General features: G+C 43.7%; 1 protein-coding gene and 1 pseudogene across 7 annotated transcripts; both read left to right on the forward strand.

Annotated features, from left to right (window-relative positions):
• The first annotated feature begins 2,682 nt into the window (after positions 1-2,682).
• Positions 2,683-24,375, forward strand: PLPBP (pyridoxal phosphate binding protein). Of its 7 annotated transcripts, none has more exons than XM_063610932.1 (8): positions 2,683-2,865; positions 5,652-5,759; positions 5,837-5,872; positions 6,406-6,481; positions 16,970-17,104; positions 19,502-19,644; positions 20,081-20,215; positions 22,133-24,375. In XM_063610932.1, exons 1-8 carry the CDS (start codon positions 2,767-2,769, stop codon positions 22,262-22,264), a joined length of 864 nt encoding a protein of 287 aa, XP_063467002.1. In that variant the 5' UTR covers positions 2,683-2,766; the 3' UTR covers positions 22,265-24,375. The 7 variants fall into 7 exon arrangements, with proteins under 7 accessions (XP_063467002.1, XP_055151937.1, XP_055151939.1 ...); XM_055295962.2 differs by having other exon boundaries at positions 20,081-20,179; XM_063610930.1 differs by having other exon boundaries at positions 2,701-2,865; positions 19,472-19,644.
• On the forward strand, positions 22,998-23,424 carry LOC129491512 (small ribosomal subunit protein eS26-like; annotated as a pseudogene).

Genomic DNA, 24,375 nt, shown 5'->3' on the forward strand with positions numbered 1-24,375 from the left:
GGACTTGTATTTTTCAAGGATTAGGTAGTAGGGGAAGATGAAAGGTTAAATTGGATGGTTGATGTCCCAGGAAGAGGAAGAGAAGAAATTTAAAAAGCAAGTAAGGAAAAAAAGGGAAAAAGTGAAATAAAATTAATTCAAAAGTGCAACTCAGAAGAAATTGGAATGTGAAATGACCATGGGACTGGGGGCACCATGATCTTTTTGTCTCCATTTCCATTTTCATAAGACCACAGAATGTCAGAGATGAAAAGCATATTGGAAGTAAATCGGCAGTAAAGCCTGTCTTAGCCTGGTCTCTCTCAGGGTTCCTTTACAGAGTGACGCCTCAATAAATGTTCACTGAATGGATAAGGGGATGGGAGGATGACCTTGCCTTGTAGTTCAAAGAATAGAGGTCCTTGGCCGGGCACGGTGGCCCACGACTGTAATCCCAGCACTTTGGGAGGCCGAAGCAGGTGGGTCATGAGGTCAGGAGTTCGAGACCAACCTGGCTAACATAGTGAAACCCCATCTCTACTAAAAATACAAAAATTAGCCGGGCGTGGTGGTGCACATCTGTAGTCCCAGCTACTTGGGAGGCTCAGGCAGGAGAATCACTTGCACCCAGGAGGCAGAGGTTGCCATGAGCCGAGATCGCGTCACTGCACTCCAGCTTGAGTGACAGAGCGAGACTTCGTCTCAAAAAACACAAAAAAGAATAGAGGCCCAATCTAGTAAATGAAGCTACAACTACTTGTTGTCATAGTGACCTAACCCCTGGCTTATACATTCCCTAGATCTGTGAGGTATTTATGGTTTTAAAATGTTTTCCAAATAGCACATTATTTGAAGTGTTTCATCTCACTCAATCCTCCCTCTACACATCCCATCACCGTGATCCCCTCTGTCCTCCCCATCACTCACTGCTGGCTCGCTCCTTCCCACCTGTGTCTCTACAGCAAGCATCTATACTCACACCACAAAGGGCCATTCTGGTCATTTTAAATTTTTTTATCATTTTGGTTGGAGTACAAATGTATCAAGTCCAGAGACATTTTATTTGAACACAATTACTCCTAATGTCGGCAGTCTTAGTTTGCAGATAACCCAGTTAATGTGTACCAGGGTAAATGACCAGAGAATTCCCAAAAAGAAGTCCCTTATTTTAAGGATGTGAGGTTCTGCCTAATGTGATTTTCCCAGAGCAGAAGATGTGAAATTCCATCTCTGTTCCTGGGAGTCTGGGGAAAAATTCTGAGAGGAGAGAGTAAGAATATTGCCCCTTCTTTCAGGAAAGCTCTAATAAACCCCATCACCTCAAGACAAGACCACCTGAAGAACAAACATTAGCCATTTCTCTAACATAATAGCATCCCACTTCATTAAGTTGAAATAATGTTTGAAAATCTTTCAAAAGAAATTGCAGCCAAGAGTGCTTTCCTTAACAAAATTGATCTCCTTCTCCTTGCCCATAGCACCTACTATTTCACCATCTGACTATGTAGCATTCTGTGTTAATCTTTGTATGGCCTGGCTCCTCATCCAGTTTATAACCATATTGCCCACAGAAGGGGACTCAAGAATCAAACTCGGCGTTGTGGCGCGTTTGTAGTCCCAGCTATTCTGGAGGCGGAGGTGGGAGGATTGCTTGGGTCCAGGAGTCTCAGATAGTCTGGGCAACATAGTGAGACCCCATCTCAAAAAAAGAATCCAACTGAATGTGCTGAGCTCCTGCTAGACCATCTAAAGCTGTCTGTGGGCTGGGCGCGGTGGCTCGCACCTGTAGTCCCAGCTACTCGGGAGGCTGAGGCAGGAGAATCACTTGAACCCGGGAGGTGGAGGTTGCAGCGAGCCCAGATCGGGCCACCGCACTCCAGCCTAGGTGACAGACCGAGACTGTCTCAATAATAATAATAGTAATAATCATGCTGCCTGTGTCCCCTGATGAGACAGCACTGGCCGCAGATGGCCGTTAACCTCTTGAAATAGGGATGGCCCGAATTGAGGCATATGCAAGTCAACACTACACCGGGTTTCAGAAACACATACGATTTTCAAAAGAATTAAAATATCGCATTTAGTTTCTCTATTGATTGCATGTTTAAATCTTACTTTGGATATATTGAGTAAAATAAAGTATATCATTAAAATTTTTAAACTTATGTGCCTATAAGAAACTTCCAAATTACACAGGTAGATGGCGTTATATTTCTCTTGGACAGTAGTGGTCTGAAGGATGACAAAAATCACGATACGTTTGAATCACGCCGTGTCTTTAGGGAAAAGAAGAAGAGTTTCCTTTCGTATCGCTTAGGGGTTCCTCGCAAGAACCATCTGACAGAGAAAAGCCCTGGCTCCCGCCCCAGTGGCTTCTAATTCTGGTCCCCGCGCCCAGAAAGCCGAGAACGGGCAAGCCCGGAAAGGCGTTTTGAAAGGGAACAGGATCCCCCGAGTACAGGATGCGTTTTTGCCTCACAAAAGTCCCTTGGGGGTGGGGGGATGGCAGCGGCTGAGGCGCAGGAAAGAGGAGAGCACACAGGGAGTGGCCCTTGGAACAAGGCGCGCAAAACCTCGGCCCCTAAGCTCCATTTCCAGGTTCGCGGGTGACCTCCCCAAGATGGCCGCCGCCTGGGGGCGGGCCTCCGCGCTGCTCGGGTGTTGATTGGGTGAGACGACTAGGTGGTGAGCAATGATTGGTTCACACGAGGCAAGCTGGGCGGAACCGGAAGATGGTGTGAGCTCTGAGCTGCAGGGGGCCTGGGGCTCGGCGTCGGTCCCCGGGGTATGTGGAGAGCTGGCAGCATGTCTGCGGAGCTGGGAGTCGGGTGCGCATTGCGGGCGGTGAACGAGCGCGTGCAGCAGGCTGTTGCGCGGCGGCCGCAGGTGAGGAAGGAGGCTGCGTGGGGAAGGTGGGCAGCCGCCTTGAGAAGAGGGACACCTGCGTGGGAATGGGTCGTCATGGTGACGCAGAGGGGTCTCCCAGAGAGGAGGGACCGGTCGGCCGCCTAGGGCCACCGAAAGGCTAGCGAAGGGTTTCCCCAGCCTCCTTATCCTGAGTCTTTTAGGTTTTCTGGAGATTGGCTTCGTTGGAGCAGAGGGTACCGCTACCTCGGGAAAATGACTTAGTGTCGAGGTATCGTGGCCACTTGCGCACCGCGTCGTTTCGGGGTCGATAGCCTTGGCGGATGCGAGGGGGGCCAGGCCTGTGCCCACGTATGGTAAGGGGAGACGGGAGTACAAGAGCACCCCGCGGAGGCCAGACACGCCCGAGATCGCGTGTGTGGCAGCGTCTCACCTGCTAAGTGCCCAAGAAATGCCAGTGCCGTCCAGAGGCCGAGGTGAGGGTGGACTGGCCGGACTTCGCTGGCATCAGAGCGGCACTTGTTTGTGGGGCAGGAGGGAGCAGTCCAATCCCAAGCCGGTTAAGGGAAGCTTTCGTCTTTTGGGTATAAATATATTACCGCCTCTTGGACTTTGATTAGACCAAGAGTCAAAATCTGCCCACCTCAGTGCAAGTTTAAGCTGAATGGTGTGGAATGAGACGGACCTTAACAGAGAGGTCACGGGTTTCTCTGATCGAGCATTAATGCTGGCTGAAGACAAGACCTGTATTATAGTCTTTCCTTGACTATTCCTTAGACGTTACCTTGAACAAGTCAGGTAACTATTCCGGCCCTCAGCTCTGAAAGCTCTGAGATCTCTTCTGATGTTAATATTCTATGATTCTTGGTGATTCTCCAAGGAAAAGCTAGGGCTTCCCCTAATAAACATCACCCTGGAGGTTCTCTCAGGGGAACTCTCAGGCAGATGGGCTGCCTGTTCGGGTAACTCTCTGGAAAACGTCAATCATCAGCATACTCCCAGTAGTCACTACTTGGACTCAAACGAGGCTGGTTATGCATCGCTGTGGAAGGAAGGAAGAGGAGACATTTTTCTAATTGATCTGACTCCGTCACGTCCTTGAGAACACTGTGATTCTGTGAAAACTTCAGGGGGTGATGGATACAAGAAGACTGAATCGTGCAAGGATAAATGAATCTCTTCAATTACTGTTTCTATGTGGATTGGGTGGCAGCAGAACGCATAGAACCCCTGCTGTTTGTATAGTGGTCGTGAGAGGATGTCACACAGGTCTGATCCTGAATCCAGAATTTTTTGTGTCGCAGTCTTAGTTCTGCCACTGGTTCTTTTCTTTCTTTTCTTTTTTTTTTTTTTTGTTTTTTTGTTGTTGTTTTGTTTTGTTTTGTTTTGTTTTGTTTTGTTTTGTTTGAGACAGAGTCTCACTCTGTCGCCCAGGCTGGAGTGCAGTGGCACGATCTTGGCTCACTGCAACCTCCACCTCCCAGGTTCACGCAATTCTCCTTCCTCAGCCTCCTGAGTAGCTGGGATTACAGGCGCACACCACCACACCCGGCTAATTTTTTGTGTATTTTTAGTAGAGACAGGGTTTCATTATGTTGGCCAGACTGTTTTTTGTTTTATTTTGAGACGGAGTCTCACTCTGTCACCCAGGCTGGAGTGCAATGGCACAGCCTCAGCTCACTGCAACCCCCGCCTCTGGGCTTCAAGCAATTCACCTGCCTTAGCTTCCCAAGTAGTTCGGATTACAGATGCCCACCACCACACCTGGCTAAGTTTTAGTATTTTAATAGAGATGGGGTTTCACCATTTTGGCCAGGCTGGTCTCGAACTCCTAACTTCTGGTGATCCACCCACCTCAGCCTCCCAAAGTGCAGGGATTACAGGTGTGTGGCTCACCTGGCCATGCCACTGGTTCTTAATTCACAGATTGAATAATCAATTACTTAGTTACCTATGTGGGCCACTTTTAGAGTAAATGGGGCAGTGTTATTTTGGTGTAATGATACACCAGGACCAGAATGAGTCGCCAAAACTGCTAACGTTTGGGTTTCAGAAGCCAGAAGTGATCTCTCTTTTACTTAGAGTGCAGCCTTCTATTAATGAAGTGATTCTTAAGCCTGCAACATTAGTATGTCTTAGAGTCACCTGGAGAGATTGTTAAAAAGGAAATTCTCCACTGGGCACAGTGGCTTACGCCTGTAATCCCAACACTTTGGGAGGCCGAGGCAGGCAGACCACCTGAGGTCAGGAGTTCGAGACCAGCCTGACCAACATGGGGAAACCCTGTCTCTACTAAAAATACAGAATTAGTCAGGCATGGTGATGCTTGCCTGTAATCCCAGCTACTCAGGAGGCTGAGGCAGGAGAATCACTTGATCGCTTGAACCTAGGAGGCAGACGTTGTGGTGAGCCGAGATGGCACCATTGCACTCCAGCCTGGGCAACAAGAGTGAAACTCTGTCTCAAAAAAAAAAGGAAATTCTCACCCAGGTGATGCCGATGCAGTTGGTCAAAGACCACACTTACAGGAAATACTGCTTTAACTTGCCCAGCTCTCCTGAGAGAGACATTTCTTCTGCTAAATACTGACATCGCTAACATATTAGATTGAGATGCCATGCTCCTAAAAAACATTTGATCATGATCACCACTATTTGATATTGATCTGCCTACAGTGTTGAAAAAATGGATCTTACCTAATGCCAAGTTGAGATCAATGCCTGTCTATCCTACAGGATCTATCCTGTGGGATTCATTGGGATATGGTTCCCAAACATTCACTCATATGTCTCTTTCCCTCTTGGCAGGATCTCCCATCCATCCAGCCCCGGCTAGTGGCGGTCAGCAAAACCAAACCTGCAGACATGGTGATCGAGGCCTATGGACATGGGCAGCGCACTTTTGGCGAGAACTACGTAAGAGCCCTTTCCTGAAGCCCTTTGGAAGCATCGTGATTGCCAGGCTTCTGACTTGTTCTGTTTTGACCTTTTAGGTTCAGGAACTGCTAGAAAAAGCATCAAATCCTAAAGTAAGTAGATAGCTGAATTCTTTAATTTGTATCTAAATCTTGGCTCTTTAGTTGAAAATTAGACCCATCCTGGTGGTTGAGTTGTACAGCAGTTTTAGGGTGGTTGACTTTAGATTGGGCCAGGGATAGAAATGTCAACTTTCACCTTGAGCCCCAAGTAATCCTCAGCTAGATTTTTCTCTTTGTTCAGACTGTCGTTTTCTCCTTGGTGGCTGTTTGGAAATGGTGGTTTCAGGAGCTTGCTGTAATCTTGGATCTTTTCAAGATTTGAAACCTTGAATCAGTTCATCCCGGATGGGCAATATCTGAAAGATGGAGGGAATTGATGGGAACAAGGAAGGAAAACAGAACAGAAGCCTTAGATTTTTCTCTATCCTTTTACCTCATTAGGAGGCCGGGTGAAGATTGTGATAGTTTATTACATTTAAGGAACAGACAGTGGATATGAAAGGTGACAGGGAGTGCATGAGGCGTTTGAGCCAGCAAGGCCTCTATAAAATCTGAGTTACACATGGTTACCTTTTTCTCTTCAGATTCTGTCTTTGTGTCCTGAGATCAAATGGCACTTCATTGGCCACCTACAAAAACAAAATGTCAACAAATTGATGGGTAAGATAAAATTAAATGTGAAAACAAAATTGTCCTGTCATTGTATTGCTTCTACTACCCTTTGTGGAAGAGAGAGCAACTTTTAGAATACCCCCAATTCACCATTTGTTTTTGGAATTTCTTTAGGAAAGTCTGAGTTCTTAATAAAAGGAGAAAACATCATGCCAAGAACAGAATGAATTCACCATTTTCTGGGTTATATATACTTGGAAACCTACCCAACCTCATGTTTATTATTATTTGGTGGTCTTTCAGAAAAATTAAAAAGAATTGTAGCCCATAAATTTTTTTAACTAGCAAAAGAGACGTTTCTGTTCTTTTTCCTTTAAATAAAAGGCTACAGTAAATAAAATACAATACAGTAAAGTAAGTATAGTAAAGTAAAATTAAGAATCATAGTAAAGTAGGCCAGGCGCGGTGGCTGACACCTATAATCCCAGCACTGTGGGAGGCCAAGGCGGGCGGATCACCTGGGGTCAGGAGTTCAAGACCAGCCTGGCCAACATGGTGAAACCCCAACTCTATTAAAAATGCAAAAAAATAGCTGGGCGTGGTGGTGCATGCCTGTCAAGTCCCAGCTACACAGGAGGCTGAGGCAGGAGAATCGTATGAACCTGGGAGGCAGAGGTTGCAGTGATCCAAGATCACGCCACTGCACTCCAGACTAGGTGACAGAGCAAGGCTTCATCTCAAAAAAAAAAAAAAAAGAAGAATCATACTAAAATAAAATTAAGAAAGACATGGAGATCTTGAGTAACTGAACTTATTTCCCTTAAGGTATAAAAATTTAAATAACCTGTATATGTTTTGTAACAGCTTTTTTAGGGGGTAATTGACTTAAAATACATTGCACGTATTTAAAGTATAGAATTCGACGAGTTTTGGTGTATGTTTGCACCTGTGAAACCATCACAACAAACAGTGAGCATATCTATCACCCCCAAAAGTTTCCTCCTGTCCCTTGGTAATCCCTCTCTTACCTGTCCCACCTCTCTCCTCAAGAACCACTTACCTGCTTTCTGTCACTGTTAATGTACGCTAGTTTACATTTTTTAGAGTTTTATCCAAAGGGAATCATGAAGTATGTACTCTCTTTTTGTCTTCTTTCATACAGTATAGAGATTCATCGTGTTCATACCTGTATCAAAGGTTCATTTCTTTTTATCATTCAGTAGTATTCCATTGTATAAGTATATTACAATTTGTTTATCCATTCACCTGTTGATGAATGTTGGGTTGCTTCTGATTTTTGGCTGTTGCAAATAAGTTGCCATGAATATTTGTGTATAAGTCTTTGTATGGATATATTTCCCTTTTTCTTGGAATAACTATGTAGGAGTAGAATGGCTGAATCACAAGTTAAGTGTTATGTTTAACTTTTTATAACTGTGATAAAGCAAACATAAAATTTACTGTCTTGATCATTTATTTTTATATATATATATATATATATATATATATATATTTTTTTTTTTTTTTTTTTTTTTGAGACGGAGTCTCGCTCTGTCACCCAGGCTGGAGTGCAGTGGCGTGATCTCGGCTCACCGCAAGCTCCACCTCCCGGGTTCACGCCATTCTCCTGCCTCAGCCTCCCAAGTAGCTGGGACTACAGGCCCCCGCCACGACGCCCGGCTAATTTTTTGTATTTTTAGTAGAGATGGGGTTTAGTAGAGACCGTGTTAGCCAGGATGATCTCAATCTCCTGACCTCGTGATCCGCCAGCCTCAGCTTCCCAAAGTGCTGGGATTACAGGCGTGAGCCACTGCACCTGGCCTGTCTTGATCGTTTTTAAGCATACAGTTCAGTGGCATTTTGTAGTCACATTGTTGTGTGACCATCACTACCATCTATCCACAGAATTCTTTTCATCTTTTTTTTTTTTTTTTTTTTTTTTTTTTTTTTTGAGACGGAGTCTCGCTCTGTCGCCCAGGCTGGAGTGCAGTGGCGCGATCTCGGCTCACTTGCAAGCTCCGCCTCCTGGGTTCACGCCATTCTCCTGCCTCAGCCTCTCCGAGTAGCTGGGACTACAGGCGCCCGCCACCACGCCCGGCTAATTTTTTTGTATTTTTAGTAGAGACGGGGTTTCACCGTGGTCTCGATCTCCTGACCTCGTGATCCGCCTGCCTCGGCCTCCCAAAGTGCTGGGATTACAAGCGTGAGCCACCGCGCCCGGCCATTCTTTTCATCTTGCAGAACTGAAACTCTGTATCCATTATGTATGTTTAACTTTTTAAGAAACTACCAAAATTTTCCAAAGTAGTTGTGCCATTTTACATTTCCACCTGCAGTGTTCAAGTTCCTCCACATCCTTGCCAACACCTAGTATGGTCAGTCTTTTAAAATTGTAGCCATTCTTTTTTTTCCTCTTTTTGAGATGGAGTCTCACTCTGTCGCCCAGGCTAGGGTGCAATGGCGCAATCTCGGCTCACTGCAACCTCCGCCTCCCAGGTTCAAGTGATTCTCCTGCCTCAGCCTCCCAAGTAGCTGGGATTACAGGCACACATCACCACACCCAGCTAATTTTTTTGTATTTTAGTAGAGATGAGGTTTCACCATGTTGCCCAGGCTGATCTCGAACTCCTGAGCTCAGGCAATCTGCCCGCCAGCCTCCCAAAGTGCTGGGATTACAGGTGTGAGTCACTGCGTCTGCCCCAATTTTAGCCATTCTAATAGGTATATGGTAGTGTCCTTGCATTTCCCTAATGCCTAGTAATGTTGAACTTCTCATGTTTGCCATCTGTATATCTTCTTTGGTGAAGTATCTATTAAAAGTCTTTTGCCCATTTTCTAATTGGATTATTTTCTTACCGTTGAGACAAGAGAGTTCTTTACATATTCCAGATATGAGTTCTTTATCAGATACGTGCTTTGCACATATTTTTCCTCAGTCTATGGCTTGTCTTTTGAAAAGCGAAAGTTTTTAATTGGAATAAGCCCAATTTATCAGTTGTGGGTTTTTGTTTTTTTGTTTTTTTTTAAAGAATGTGCTTTTGCCATCATGTCTAAGAAATCTTTCCCTATCTTAAAGTCACAAAGATTTTCTCCTATGTTTTCTTCTGGCAGCTTTATAGTCTTAGGTCTTATTAAGGGTTCATGATCCATTTTGAGTTAATTTTTGTATATGGTACAAGATACGGATCCAAGTTCATTTTTTTGCACATGAATATCCAGTTGTTCCAGAACTGTTTGTTAGAAAGGCTATCCTTTTTCCATAGCACTGCCTTTGCATTTTTGTCAAAAATCAGATATCCTTTGATGTATTTCTGGACTATCTGTTGGTAGTGATCTCCTCTGTTAGTGAGTGATATATTTGTCTACCTTTATACCAGTAGCTTGCTACTTTGATTTACTGGAGCTTTATAATAACTATTGAAATCAGGTGCTGTTAACCTCCAACTTTGTTCTTTTTCAAAGTTATTTTAGCTATTGTGGGTCTTCTACATTTCCATATAAACCAGCTTTTCAATTTCTACAAGAAAAAAAGAAAAGCCTGCTGGCTTGTATTGTATCTTAGATTAACTGGGCAACATTTTGACATATAAAAATATTGACTCTCTTAACACATTAACAAGGTATACCTTAGTACTTATTTATATCTTTAATTTCTCTCAGTAATATTTTATAGGTTTCATTGTATAGATTTTCCACATCTTTTCTCAGATTTATTCCAAAGTTTTTATATTTTTTATGCTATTGTAAATGTATTTTTCTATTTCAACTTCTGATTGTTGCTAGTACAGGTTATAGGCATCCCAATTTCAAATTTCTGAAAATCAAAATGCTCCAAAGTCTGAAACTTTTTTTTTTTTTTTTTTTTTTTTTTTTTTTTTTTTTGAGACGGAGTCTCGCTCTGTCGCCCAGGCTGGAGTGCAGTGGCGCAATCTCGGCTCACTGCAAGCTCCGCCTCCCGGGTTCACGCCATTCTCCTGCCTCAGCCTCTCCGAGTAGCTGGGACTACAGGCGCCCGCCACCATGCCCGGCTAATTTTTTTGTATTTTTAGTAGAGACGGGGTTTCACCGTGGTCTTGATCTCCTGACCTCATGATCCGCCCGCCTCAGCCTCCCAAAGTGCTGGGATTACAAGCGTGAGCCACCGCGCCCGGCTCAAAGTCTGAAACTTTTAAGCACTGACATGACATTTACGAGAAATGCTCATTGGAGCCAGGCATGACGGTTCATGCCTGTAACCCCAGCACTTTGGGAGGCTGAGGCAAGCAGATCTTTTGAGCCCAGGAGTTCGAGACCAGCCTGGGCAACATGGCGAGACCCTGTCTCTACAAATAGTACCAAAAAATTAGCTGGGTGTGCTGGCACGCACCTGTGGTCCCAGCTACTTGGAAGGCCAAGGTGGCAGGATCGCTTGAGCCCAGGAGGTTGAGGCTGCAGTGAGCCGAGATCTCACCACTGCACTCCAGCCTGGGCGACAGAATAATACCTTGTCTCAAAACAAACAAAAAAAAAAGGCCGGGCACAGTGGCTCACACCTGTAATCCCAGCACTTTGGGAGGCCAAGGCGGGTGGATCTCGAGGTCAGGAGATCAAGACCATCCTGGCTGACACAGAGAAACCCTATCTGCTAAAAATACAAAAAATTAGCTGGGCGTGGTGGCAGGCGCTTTTAGTCCCAGCTACTCGGGAGGCTGAGGCAGAAGAGTGGTGTGAACCCGGGAGGTGGAGCTTGCAGTGAGCCGAGATTGCGCCACTGGACTCCAGCCTGGGGGACAGCAAGACTCCATCCCCAAAAAAAAAAAAAGAAAGAAATGTTAATTGGGCCAGAGGCAGTTGCTTATGCCTGTAAGCCCAGCACTTTGGGAGGTCAAGGCAGGAGGATCATTTGAGCCCAGGAGTTCAAGACCAGCCTAAGCAACATGTCAAAACCCCGTCTCTACAAAAAATAATAAAATTAGTCAGATATGATGGCTCGAAGCTGTAGTCCCAACTACTCAGGAGGCTGAGGTGGAAGGATTGCTTGAGCCTGGGAGGTCAAGGCTGCAGTGAGCCGTGATTGTACCACTGTACACCAACCTGGATGACAGAATGAGACCCTTCTCAAAAAAAAAAAGATTTTGGATTTCAGATTTTCAGATTAGAGATGCTCAACTGGTTAAGTATATGCAAATATTTCAAAATCTGAAAAAATCCCAAATCTGAAATGGAAACATTTCTGGTCCCAAGCATTTCAGATAAGGGATACTCTACCTGTATATAGAAATATACTTGATTTTTGTATGTTGATCTTGTATCCTGCAACCTTGCTAAAATTACTTATGTTCTAGTTGCTTTTTTGTAGATTCCATTGAATTTTCCACATAAATAATCATGTCATCTATGAGTAAAGACAGTTTACTTCTTTGTATATTTCTCTATTTACTTCTTTATGAATAGAAGTGCTGAGAGTGGGCACATAAGGAGGAATTTCCCTTCTAATTTTAGTTTGCTGAGAGATTTTATCAAGAATAGATGCTGAATTTTGTCAGATGCATTTAATGTATCAAGTGATCATACGGTTTTTTAGTTTGTTAACATGTTGAATCACATTTATTGATAATTCTTTTTTTTTTTGAGATGGAGTCTCACTCTGTCACCCAGGCTGGAGTACAGTGGCGTGATCTCAGCTCACTGCACCCTCCACCTTCCGAGTTCAAGCGATTCTCCTGCCTCAGCCTCCCGAGTAGCTAGGATTACAGGCACATGCCACTACACCTGGCTAATTTTTTACGTTTTTAGTAGAAACAAGGTTTCACCATATTGACCAGGCTGGTCTCGAACTCCTGACCTTGTGATCCACCGGCCTCGGCCTCCCAAAGTGCTAGGATTACAGGCGTGAGCCACCACGTCCGGCCTATTGATTTTCAAATGTTAAACTAACCCTGCATTCCTAGGATAAATCCTACTTGAAGGCTGGGTCTCTATTATCTTATTATATGTTATATAAACAAAATAACTGTGTTATGGGATTTATAACTATGTAAAAGCAAAATGCATGACAATGATAACAGAAAGAAGGGGATAAGCAGAGGCACACTATTGTAAAGTTCTTAAACTGTGTGAAGTAGTATAACACACCTTGAAGGTGGACTGTTGTAAGTTAAACCCCAAAGCAACCAATAAAATAACACAATAAAGAGTTATAGCTAATAAGTCAACAAAGGAGATATATTGGACTCAAAAAATATGTGAAATGGTATCTCCTTATGGTTTTGATTTTTTTTTTTTTTTTTTTTGAGGCGGAGTCTCACTCTTGCCCAGGCTGGAGTGCAGTGGTGCAATCTCAGCTCTCTGCAATTTCCGTTTCCCAAGTTCAAGCATTTCTTCTTCCTCAGCCTCCCGAGTAGCTGGGACTACAGGCGCCCGCCACCACGCCCAGCTAATGTTTTTGTATTTTTAGTAGAAACGCGGTTTCACCATCTTGGCTAGGCTGGTCTCAAACTCCTGACCTCGTGATCCGCCCGCCTTGGCCTCCCAAAGTGCTGGGATTACAGGCATGAGCCACCGCGCCCAGCAGTTTTGATTTTCATTAATAACGAATGATGTTGAGCATCTGTTCATGGGCTTATTGGCCATTTTTATGTCTTCTTTGGAAAAATGTCTAGTCAGTCCTCTGAATGTTTTTAAATTAAGTTGTCTTTTGATTATTGAGTTGCAAATTCCAGCTAGATTAAATAATCTAACTTGAAAATAAAAGCTATAAAAGTATTAAAATAAAATGCAGGAAAATATTTTTATTTTGTTGGGCTTTTCTAAGCAAGACATAAAATCTGGAAACCATAAAAAAACAACTAGGCCAGGCTCAGTGGCTCACGCCTGTAAATCTAGCACTTTGGGAGGCCAAGGCAGACGGATCACTTGAGTCCAAGAGTTTAAGACCAGCCTGGGTAACATGGCAAAACCCTGTCACTACTAAAAATACAAAAGATTGGCTGGGCATGGTGGTGTGTGTCTGTAGTCCCAGCTATCTGGGAGGCTGAGGTAGGAGGATCACCTGAGTCCGAGAGGTTAAGCCTGCAGTGAGCTGTGATTGTGCCACTGCACTCCAGCCTGGGTGACAGAGGAGACCCTATCTAATAATAATATTAATAATAAATTTTAAAAGAACAACTAGCAGATTTGATCACACAAAAATTAAAGCTTTCTGCATGTCAAAGCAAAAGGGAGGCACAGAGTGGAAGAAAAATGATATTTTTGAAGAGGGAAGAGGTTAATATCCAGAATACATAAAGAGCTACAAATCTTTTTGTTTAATCTATAGGGAAAAAAAAAATAGGCAAAAACTGAGGCAGTTTACAAGGGATAAAAATACAAAAGGCCAGTAATCAAATGAAAAATAATCATCCTCAGAGAAATACAAAATCACTAATCAGATTTGTGAAAAATCAAAAAGACCGCTAAGATCCAGTGTTTTGAGGGAGTGAGTAAATGAGTACTCCTTTGTCTTACCAGATTCTAAAACCGTGGAGTCTTGGAAAAACATAAAGATTCCACCAAAAACTATTATACCTGAAAAACAAATTCAGTAACATTGCAGGATACGAAATAAATATACAAAAATCAGTAGCATTTCTATATGCCAACAGTGAATGATCTGGAAAAGAAATCAGGAAAGTAATCCCATTTACAATAGCTACAAATGAAATACCTAAGAATAAACTTAACCAAAGAAGTGAAAGATTTCTACAATGAAAACTATGAAACACTGATGCAAGAATTTGAAGAGGACGTGAAAAAATGGAAAGATATTCCATGCTCATGAATTGGAAAAATCAGTATTGTCAAAATGTCCTTATTACCCAAAGCAATCTACAGATTCAGTGCAGTCCCTATCAGAATACTAGTGACATTCTTCACAGAAATAGAAAAACATAATCCTGAAATTTATATGGAACCACAAAAGACCCATAATAGCCAAAGCCATCCTGAGCAAAAAGAACAAAGCTGGAGGAATCACATTACCTGACTTCAAATTATGCTGTAGAGCTATAGTAACCAAAACTAGCGTAAAAATAGACACATAGACCAATGGAACAGAATAAAGAACCCAGAAATAAATGTGTACATCTACAGAGAACTTATTTTTAGCAGAGGTGCCAAGAACATACATTGGGAAAAGGACAATCTCTTCAATAAATGCTGCTGGGAAAACTGGATATCCATATGCAGAAGAATAAAACTAGACTCCTACCTCTCACCATGTACAAAAATCAAATCAAAATAGATTAAAGACTTAAATCTAAATCTAAGACCTGAAACTACTAAAAGAAAACATTGGGGAAACTCTCCAAGACATTAGTCTGGACAAATTTTGTTGGTTGGTTGGTTGGTTTGTTTGTTTTGAGACAGGGTCTCACTCTGCACACAGACTGGAATGCAGTGGCATGATCTCGGCTCACTGCAACCTCCACCTCCTGGGTTGCTTGAACCCAGAATCACTTGATTCTCCTGCCTCAGCCTCCCAAGTAACTGGGATTACAGGCACGCCCCACCGTGCTGGCTAATTTTTGTATTTTTGGTAGAGACAGAGTTTCACCATGTTGGCCAGGCTGGTCTCGAACTCCTGACCTCAGGTGATCCGCCCACCTCAGCCTCCCAAGGTGCTGGGATTTCAGGTGTGAGCCACTGCACCCGGCCATGTTAGAAATATGTAAAGGTGATGGGAGGAGGGAGGGGGGAAGGAGCCAGCAGGCATAGAAGGGGCAGGAAAGCCTAACAGAACTGTTGTTTTAGTGCCATTTTCCCTTCTGGATGATACATTACACTCATTCAACCTCACGGCTCAATTCATTTCCATAAAGGCTTCTTGAGGCCAGATGCAGTGACTCACACCAGTAATCCCAAAACTTTGGGAAGCCAAGGTGGAAGGATCACTTGAAGCCAAATACATACATGTATATTTCTTTCTTTTTTAGGCTAGTCTTGCTCTGTCACGAGTGCAGTGGCGTGATCCCGGCTCACTGCAACCTCTGCCTCCCAGGTTCAAGGAATTCTCCTGCCTCAGCCTCCCCAGTAGCTGGGATTACAGGCATGTGCCACCAGGCCTGGTTAATTTTTTTTGTATTTTTAATAGAGACAGGGTTTCACCATGTTGGCCAAACAGATCTCAAACACATGGCCTCAAGTGATTCGACCACCTCGGCCTCCCCAGGTGCTGGGATTACAGGCATGAGCCACAATGCCCAGCCACCTCCGGCTAATTTTTGTATTTTTTGGTAGAGACAGGGTTTCACTGTGTTGGACAGGCTGGTCTTGAACTCCTGGCCTCAAGTGATGTGCCCTCCTCAGCCTCCCAAAGTGTGGGGATTACAGGTGTGAGCCACTGCGCCCGACCTTGACAAAGATTTCTTGAGTAAATACTCCAAAAGCACAGGCAACCAAAGCAAAAATGGACAAATGGGATCACATCGAGTTAAAAAGCTCTTGCAGGCTGGGCACAGTGGCTCACGCCTGTAATCCCAGTACTTTGGGAGGCCAAGGCCAGCAGATCACGAGGTAAGGAGTTCAAGAACAGCCTGGCCAACATGGCAAAACCCCATCTCTACCAAAAATACAAAAATTAGCCAGGTGTAGTGGTGGGCGCCTGTAATCTCAGCTACTTGGGAGGCTGAGGCAAAAGAATAGCTTGAACCTGGGAAGCAGAGGTTGCAGTGAGCCAAGATTGTGCCACTGCACTGTAGCCTGGGCGACAGAGCCAGACTCTGTCTCCAAAAAAAAACAAGCTCTTGCAGAGCAAAGGAAACAACAAGTGAAGAGACAACTCAGAATGGGAGAAAATATTTGCAAACTGCCCATCTGAAATACTTTTACATAGCACCAAGTTCTATATCCAAGCTTTGTTTTTGTAATAAAAAATAAGAAACAATCTAATGTCCATTAACAAGACAAGTTATGTAAACTGTGATAATCTGTCCTGTGGATTGCTGCAGTTTTTTAGTAGAGATAGGGTTTCACCATGTTGGCCAGGCTGGTCTCAAACTCCTGACCTCAGGTGATCCACCCACCTGGGATTACAAGTGTGAGCCACCGCACCTGGCCAGTGTTAGGGTCACTGTGATGTCCTTGTTGGATAAGAATACCCTCATCCCAGAAAGTTGAAGAATGTGGTGCTATGCTGGGGAAGCATCTTGGCTTCCACTGGTCATCCTTTCTTCATTGTCATCCTGACCTGTTTCTCTCAGTTTGAACTGAGACATAGATCAAACCTTTTACTAGGAATCTGTCCGTTACTAGCTTCTTGAAGCATATGGATATATGTGCTGCCTGATCATGTATGTCAGCGTTTCCCTTATTTACCTTTGCTGATTAGCCAGGGATGGTCTGACATTTGAATTTGTATCTAGTAAAACTGTCACATTTGTGTTCTTAGAGGAACTGAGATTTAACCGTGTTTTTCTTTTCCTGGCATATTTTTTCCTCTAACAAGTCAGAGATTTGTTGCATGTTACTTGCTGCAATAGAGTGAATAAGGAATACTACCTTGCCTCTGTCTCATTACAGCTGTCCCCAATCTCTTCATGCTGGAAACAGTGGATTCTGTGAAGTTGGCAGACAAAGTGAACAGTTCCTGGCAGAAAAAAGGTTCTCCTGAAAGGTTAAAGGTTATGATCCAGATTAACACCAGCGGAGAAGAGAGTAAGTGACCAGACCTGAATTGTAGATTTTTCTTCCTTTAGGATGGTTGAAGCTTAGGGAGAATGGGTGGGCCCAAGTGTCTGATGGATAAGGTTATAGAAACAAATCACAGGATCACAGGCCTCTAAGTTGGCTGTTTTATGTGTGATCTAGGTAGCATAATGACATGCAAAGCAGTCTATATATCATTCTTTACTAAATCGTGGTTCATTATGTCTTAATTTTAGGGGAAGAAGAATGGATGGGGAGTTCAAGAAGGGGATTGTGACTTCGTTTTTTTTGTTTTGTTTTGTTTTGTTTTGAGACGGAGTCTTGCTATGTCACCCGGGCTGCAGTGCAATGGCACGATCTTGGCTCACTGCAACCTCCGCCTCCCGGGTTGAAGCAATTCTCCCACCTCAGCCTCCCAAGGAGCTGGGACTACAGGCGTGCACCACCACGCCTGGCTAATTTTTGTATTTGTAGTAGAGATGGGGTTTCACCACATTGGCCAGACTGCTCTCGAACTCATGACCTCTCAAGTAATCCGTCCATCTCAGCCTCCCAAAGTGCTGGGATTACAGGTGTGAGCTACCGCGCTCAGCCTTTTTTTTTTTTTTTTTTGAGACAGAGCCTCACTCCGTCGCCCAGGCTGGAGTGCAGTGACACTAGCTCAGCTCACTGCAACCTCCGCCTCCTGAGTGCAAGGGATTCTCCTGCCTCAGCCTCCCGAGTAGCTGGGATTACAGGCACGCACTACCATGCCCAGCTAATATTTGTATTTTTAGTAGAGGCGGAGTTTCACCATATTGGCCAGGCTGGTCTTGAACTCCTGACCTCAGGTGATCCACCCACCTCAGCCTCCCAAAGTGCTGAGATTAAAGACATGAGCCACTGCACCCGGCCTGGGATTGTGACTTTCATCTGAAAATCCCCAAAGGTCACCATCACTCCTACAAAGAGTATTTTAAATTAAGACCTAAGAGTATATAAATACTCTTAGATCTTAAAAAAATTACTTAATGTTGCATTGGGAGAGAATGGAAGATAATTACTGTGAGTGGGCCAGGTGCGGTGGCTTACACCTATAATGCCAGCACTTGGGAAGGCTGAGGCAGGTGGATCACCTGAGGTCAGAAATTCGATACCAGCCTAGCCAACATGGTGAAATTTCATCTCTACTATACATACAAAAATTAGCCAGGCATGGTGGTGTGCGCCTATAGTCCCAGCTGCTCAGGATGCTGAGGCAGGAGGATCCCACTCCAGCCTAGGTGACAGAGTGAGCCTCCATCTCAAAAAAAAAAAAAAAAAAAAATTACGGTGAGCACCAGTCAATGAATATCTTTATGGGGCTTGGATTAACAGTGTAACATAGTGTGAATAGAAGCATAGGCTTTGAAATCAGACAGACCTTGGGTTTCAGCTACACTACTTTCCAGTATTATAACCTTGGATAAGTTACCTAATCTCTCTGTACTTCAGTTTCCTTTTCTGGCAATGGTATCATGAGAATGCTTACTTCGGAGGGTGTGGTTAGGACTGAATGTGATAATCCAGGCAACGTTGTTAGCACAGAACCCTACACATGTTGTTAGCTATTCGTGAAGAATAAATGTATACAGATCTGGCATTTGATTGCAACCATCAAAGCACCAGTATTCACCAAATCTTAGTATGCAGGAACACAGTAGAGGCATCTGTTTTCTAGATAACGTCCTAGAGTTAGACTGCCTGGGTTTAAATCCCAATTATCGATAGAAATCTGAAATCAACTACAGGTCAAGTCTTTATTGTATCATTTCTTGATAATTAGCTATAATATGCCCTAAAGACTGAAGTAAATGTTACTAGCATCTCCGCCTAATAAATGGGGGCAAGACAATTTCAATAGCTCTTATAACTGTATAACAAATAATTGCTTGCTGCAGATTTCTCCTCCAGTTGTTAATTAGAAAGTTCAGTTAAACTTTGCAAATATATAGCCAAAAGTATTTAACATGTACTTTGTTTTAAATTTGTTGCAACTCCATTAAATTAATAAAACTATAAAAATTCTTGATTTAGAAAAGTAATTCTCAGGTTCATCTGGCATTTTGGCAATGCAAATCTTCCTGGTATCCCAAAAAAGCAAGATTTTTTCTTTTCTATGTTTCCTAGCTGTTTTCAGCTGAAATCCTGAGATGGAGGAAAGAGAATCCAACTGATAGCTCTTTTCTTGAGAAATTTAGAACCTGACCAGAAGCAGAGCAACATAGAAAACCCCAAGTATAAAGTTACTCTTTAGGACTTGAGGCTCTTTCAAGAGGTTCTCTTGTTGGGAGTCACCTCTTCTGTCATAAGGAAGGGAGGAAAATGGAGCCTTCCTCTGGCCATTTACGCTTGCAGTATATCTGTTTTCGGTTTCTTTTCATGAAGGTAAACATGGCCTCCCACCTTCAGAGACCATAGCCATCGTGGAGCACATAAACGCCAAGTGTCCTAACCTGGAGTTTGTGGGGCTGATGACCATAGGAAGCTTTGGGCATGATCTTAGTCAAGGACCAAATCCAGACTTCCAGGTACTGGGGGGTCGGGGAGATTGCTCATGTGCTGAAGAAGCAGGGTGCTGGAGTGCTATTGCGGGGCTGGCTGCAGTGGGGATTGCAGAGACATCCCAGACACTGCCTGTTGAGTGTTCTAGCCCTCTTTTGAACTCTTCTCAGAAGGAAAAGGGAAGAACAGGTCCCCAAAGCCCCACAAACCTTTATCAACTCAACTTGAACTTGGCTAAAACATAGTCTTTAGAGAATATGAGATTTCTTCCTCCCCAGTGACTAATAGTTTTCTCGAAAGTGGGATAGTTTGCAAAAAACCCTTTCAGTAACTTCTGGCAATTTTGACAGGCCTTGAAATCATAAGGAATACGTAACTGTTGTCAGAGAAGTTCAGATTCAGCCACTTTTGGGCATCGTTAGAGAAGGCAGGAATAAAATAGGTGTCATCTCTTTCTGTCAGCTGTTATTGTCCCTCCGGGAGGAGCTGTGTAAAAAGCTGAACATCCCTGCGGACCAGGTTGAGCTGAGCATGGGCATGTCCGTGGATTTCCAGCATGCAGTGAGTGTCCTGCCAGTGCCCTGTCTGCCTCGAGAGGTGGGTGTAGGGGGTCTGAGAGGCTGACACAAGAGCAGATCTTTGCTGTAGAAGCCTTGGAAATGCCTTGGGATGGCAGTAGGGTACCCAGTCTCAGCTATTCCAGCATCTCCCATTCCCCACACCCTTTCTTTTTTGAAAAGAGCCGGGTGCGGTGGCACACGCCTGTAATCCCAGCACTTTGGGAGGCCGAGCCGGGCAGATCACGAGGTCAGGAGTTCGAGACCAGCCTGACCAACATGGTGAAACCCTGTCTCTACTAAAAATACAAAAATTAGCTGGGCGTGGTGGCACGCGCCTGTAATCCCAGCTACTCAGGCTGAGGCAGGAGAATCACTTGAACCTGGGAGGCGGAGATTGCAGTTAGCCAAGGTCGCGCCACTGCACTCCAGCCTGGGCAACAGAGCAAGACTCCGTCTCAAAAAAAAAAAAAAAAAAAAAAATAGGAAAGAAATGTATAGAAATTATAGCCTGACATCTGAACTTTTAAAACAAAATATAATTTCATAAGTGTAATCTAAAGGAAATAAAAAATTAATTATAAATATAATTCCATAAATTATAAACACAATTCTGTAAGTGTAGTCTAAAGGAAAATAAGAAATTAAGCTATAATTTTTGGAAAGGCATTTTATTACATAAGTGTGTGGGCATGGCTGTATCACAACAAATCACAATGAAGCAGCCTAAGGCTTCATGTTTTTTTTTTGTTTGTTTTGTTTTTTTTGAGACTGAGTCTCGCTCTGTTGCCCAGGCCGGAGTGCAGTGACGCCATCTCAGCTCACTGTAACCTCCCCCTCCCAGGTTCAAGCGATTCTCCTGCTTCAGCCTCCCAAGTAGCTGGGATTACAGCTGCCTGCCACCATGCCCGGCTAATTTTTGTATTTTTAGTTAAGACAGGGTTTCACCATATTGGCCAGGCTGGTCTCGAACTCCTGACCTCAGGTAATCCACCCACCTCGGCCTCCCAAAGTGATGGGATTACAGGCATGAGCCACTGCGCCCGTCCCAGGCTTAATCTTATGTGTAGATTCACCAACAATCTTACGTGTACATCAACAGCTGTAAATATCAACTGGTACAGGTGTGCTGGATTGGCAACGCAAATACATGATTTTCTGAAATAGCAAATAACTTGATAAAGTTTCAAAAATCAAAATATAAACTTGCATTCCTAGAAAATTGTATTTCTTAAAGCAGTACAAAAATACATTGCATTGATAAGTAAAATGGAATTTGATCAGATAATTATAAGGATATTTTTTTCATCTACCTGACCGTGGCACATTGGAAAGGTAGGTGGGCTGTGCTGTGTCGCTGCGTCCCACACTGGACATCTAATGTCCTTGACCCCCTCCTAGCTGACTGCCAGCCACACTCCCCAACCACTGGAAATCCAGAGAAACCAAACTTGTTTGGGTTTCGTCCTCAGAGGCAATTTGACCTCTGAGGAGAACAATCATCCTGAAGCCATCTTCGGCTGTGTTATTATTCATAGAAGGTGCGGTTTTTTTTTTTTTTTTTTTTTTTTTTTTGAGTTGGAGTTTTGCTCTTGTTGCCCAGGCTGGAGTGCAATGGCGTGACCTCTGCTCACTGCAACCTCCACCTCCCAGGTTCAAGCAATTCTCCTGCCTCAGCCTCCCGAGTAGCTGGGATTACAGGCATGCGCCACAATGCCTGGCTAATTTTCTATTTTTAGTAGAGACAGGGTTTCTCCATGTTGGTCAGGCTGGTCTCGAACCCCTGATCTCGTGATCTGCCCACCTTGGCCTCCCAAAGTGCTGGGATTACAGGCGTGAGCCACCGCGCCTGGTCCATAGAAGGCTCTTGAGAGCCAGAATGGGGGCACAGCTTCAGCACTGGCTCCATTTTATTATTTTAAACCTGGTCCTCGATACCTTCTCTTTTTTCCCACAGATTGAAGTAGGATCTACAAATGTCCGAGTAGGAAGCATGATTTTTGGAGAGCGGGATTACTCAAAGAAACCCACCCCGGACAAGTGCACAGCAGACGTGAAGGCCCCGCTGGAGGTGGCACAGGAGCACTGAGCCAGGAAATACTGAGAGCACTAACTATGCACTAACCTAGATTTTCATTTCGATATTCCCTGTATCCCAGCACAGTCCTGCTCTCCTGTGACCTGTGGAGAGCACTAATGATCACGTGTGTTGATGGAAACCATCTGTGCTTAGTCTCTGACATAGGAAGCTTGCTTCAGGTAGTGGCTTTGGATTGAGTTTGAGAAATTCAAACATTTCTGCAGAACAGATACCAAATCAATAGCTAGGAATCGTGTTCAATATTGAATTCTGCCCGGGAGCATGAACTGATCCATGAATGCCTTTTTCAGGTTAAAATTTGGTCACTGATGCCTATAATCGTGGAAGTCAGAGGGATTCCCCTTTTTCATCTCATTTTAATAGGAAATTCCTTATGGTTAACATCTCCCTACAAACTCCTACTATATCGTCTAAGTTGCTGCTCTGGAATAAGGTGATTTCTGCCCCTAGATTCTTCGCTAGCCGGTAGATACGTGAAGATATTCCCAACTGTGAAATGGCAGTATAGGTAGCTTCAGGAAATGGCTCGGGTTAATTCTCAAAACACAAATTGTTGCTGGCCAGGCATGGTGACTCATGCCTGTAATCCCAGCAATTTGGGAGACAGAGGCGGAAGGATCACCTGAGCCTAGGAGTTCAAGACCAGCCTCAGCAACATCAGGAGCTCCCCCATCTCTACAAAAAAATTTAAAAATTGCTCTCTCCGGTCCGTGCCTCCAAAATGACAAAGAAAAGAAGGAACAACGGTCGTACCAAAAAGGGCCGCGGCCACGTGCAGCCTATTCGCTGCACTAACTGTGCCCAATGCGTGCCCAAGGACAAGGCCATTAAGAAATCCGTCATTTGAAACATAGTGGAGGCTGCAGCAGTCAGGGACATTTCCGAAGCGAGTGTCTTCGATGCCTATGTGCTTCCCAAGCTGTATGTGAAGCTACATTACTGTGTGAGTTGTGCAATTCACAGCAAAGTAGTCAGGAATCGATCTCGTGAAGCCCGCAAGGACCGAACACCCCCACCCCGATTTAGACCTGCGGGTGCTGCCCCACATCCCCCACCAAAGCCCATGTTAGGAGCTGAGTTCTTAAAGACCGAAGACAGACTATTCTCTGGAGAAAAATAAAATGGAAATTGTACTTAAAAAAAAAAAATTTAAAAATTAACTGGGCTTGGTGGCTGAGGTGGAAGACTCACTTGAGCCCAGGAGTTTGAGGCTGCAGTGAGCTATGATTGCACCACTGTACTCCTGCCTTTAAAAAAAAAAAAAAAAATCCCAATAGTCCATCAAGGCTTTGATCTCTTGGGGAGTTCTTCATAGATGCTGTCACATTTCTTAAAGCAACCTTTAAATATGCAGATAATACCCCCCACCTTTTTTAGAGATAGCCTGTCTCTTAAAAAAAAAAATTAATTTGGTAGTGAGAGCTTGTGTCACTGCCATTCTGTGGTATCCCTGAAATTAAGGGATAACATAAGCAGGACTTGGGTCTTTCTGACATCATCCTGAAGAGACAGGACTTTGCGTTTTTCCTCTGGGACCTACAGTGATGAGAGTTTAATGATTATCTCCTCCACTATAATCCTCTTTAGGGTGATTTTTTAAATCAAAACCCAGTGAATCTCATTACTCCTAAGAAACGAAAGATTCCTTCAAAGCCTTTTCAGGCACATGGTTTCAACAAAGCCTGGCTTTGACGTTCCTTGTCCTGAGGAACACTTTCCAGGCACAGTTACAGCTTCCCCACTGTATTTACAAGCCAGAATTGTGCACCTCTTCTGGATCATTAATAAGGTAGCAAGATCTTCAAAAAACCCCAAAACACCGTTCTCTAATAGTCATGACAAATGGCTTCAGTATGGCTTGTTTTTTATTTTCCAGATGGCTTTTTCTCTTATTTTTTCAAGCCCCAGTCTTTGATTTTACAAGTAACTTTCAAAACATGATGCTGCTGCTGAATATACTTTTGTAAACTTAAACATTATGATTCCTGTATTATTTCAGTGAGAGCTATAGTGTGATATTTCAGTCTATTAAATAAAAATGTGAGTTTGAATTATACCATCTGTGCCAATTACAAAGCAATTAAAAGATTTATTTTTTA

Source organism: Symphalangus syndactylus, chromosome 10 (assembly GCF_028878055.3).
Source record: "Symphalangus syndactylus isolate Jambi chromosome 10, NHGRI_mSymSyn1-v2.1_pri, whole genome shotgun sequence".
Taxonomy (NCBI): domain Eukaryota; kingdom Metazoa; phylum Chordata; class Mammalia; order Primates; family Hylobatidae; genus Symphalangus; species Symphalangus syndactylus.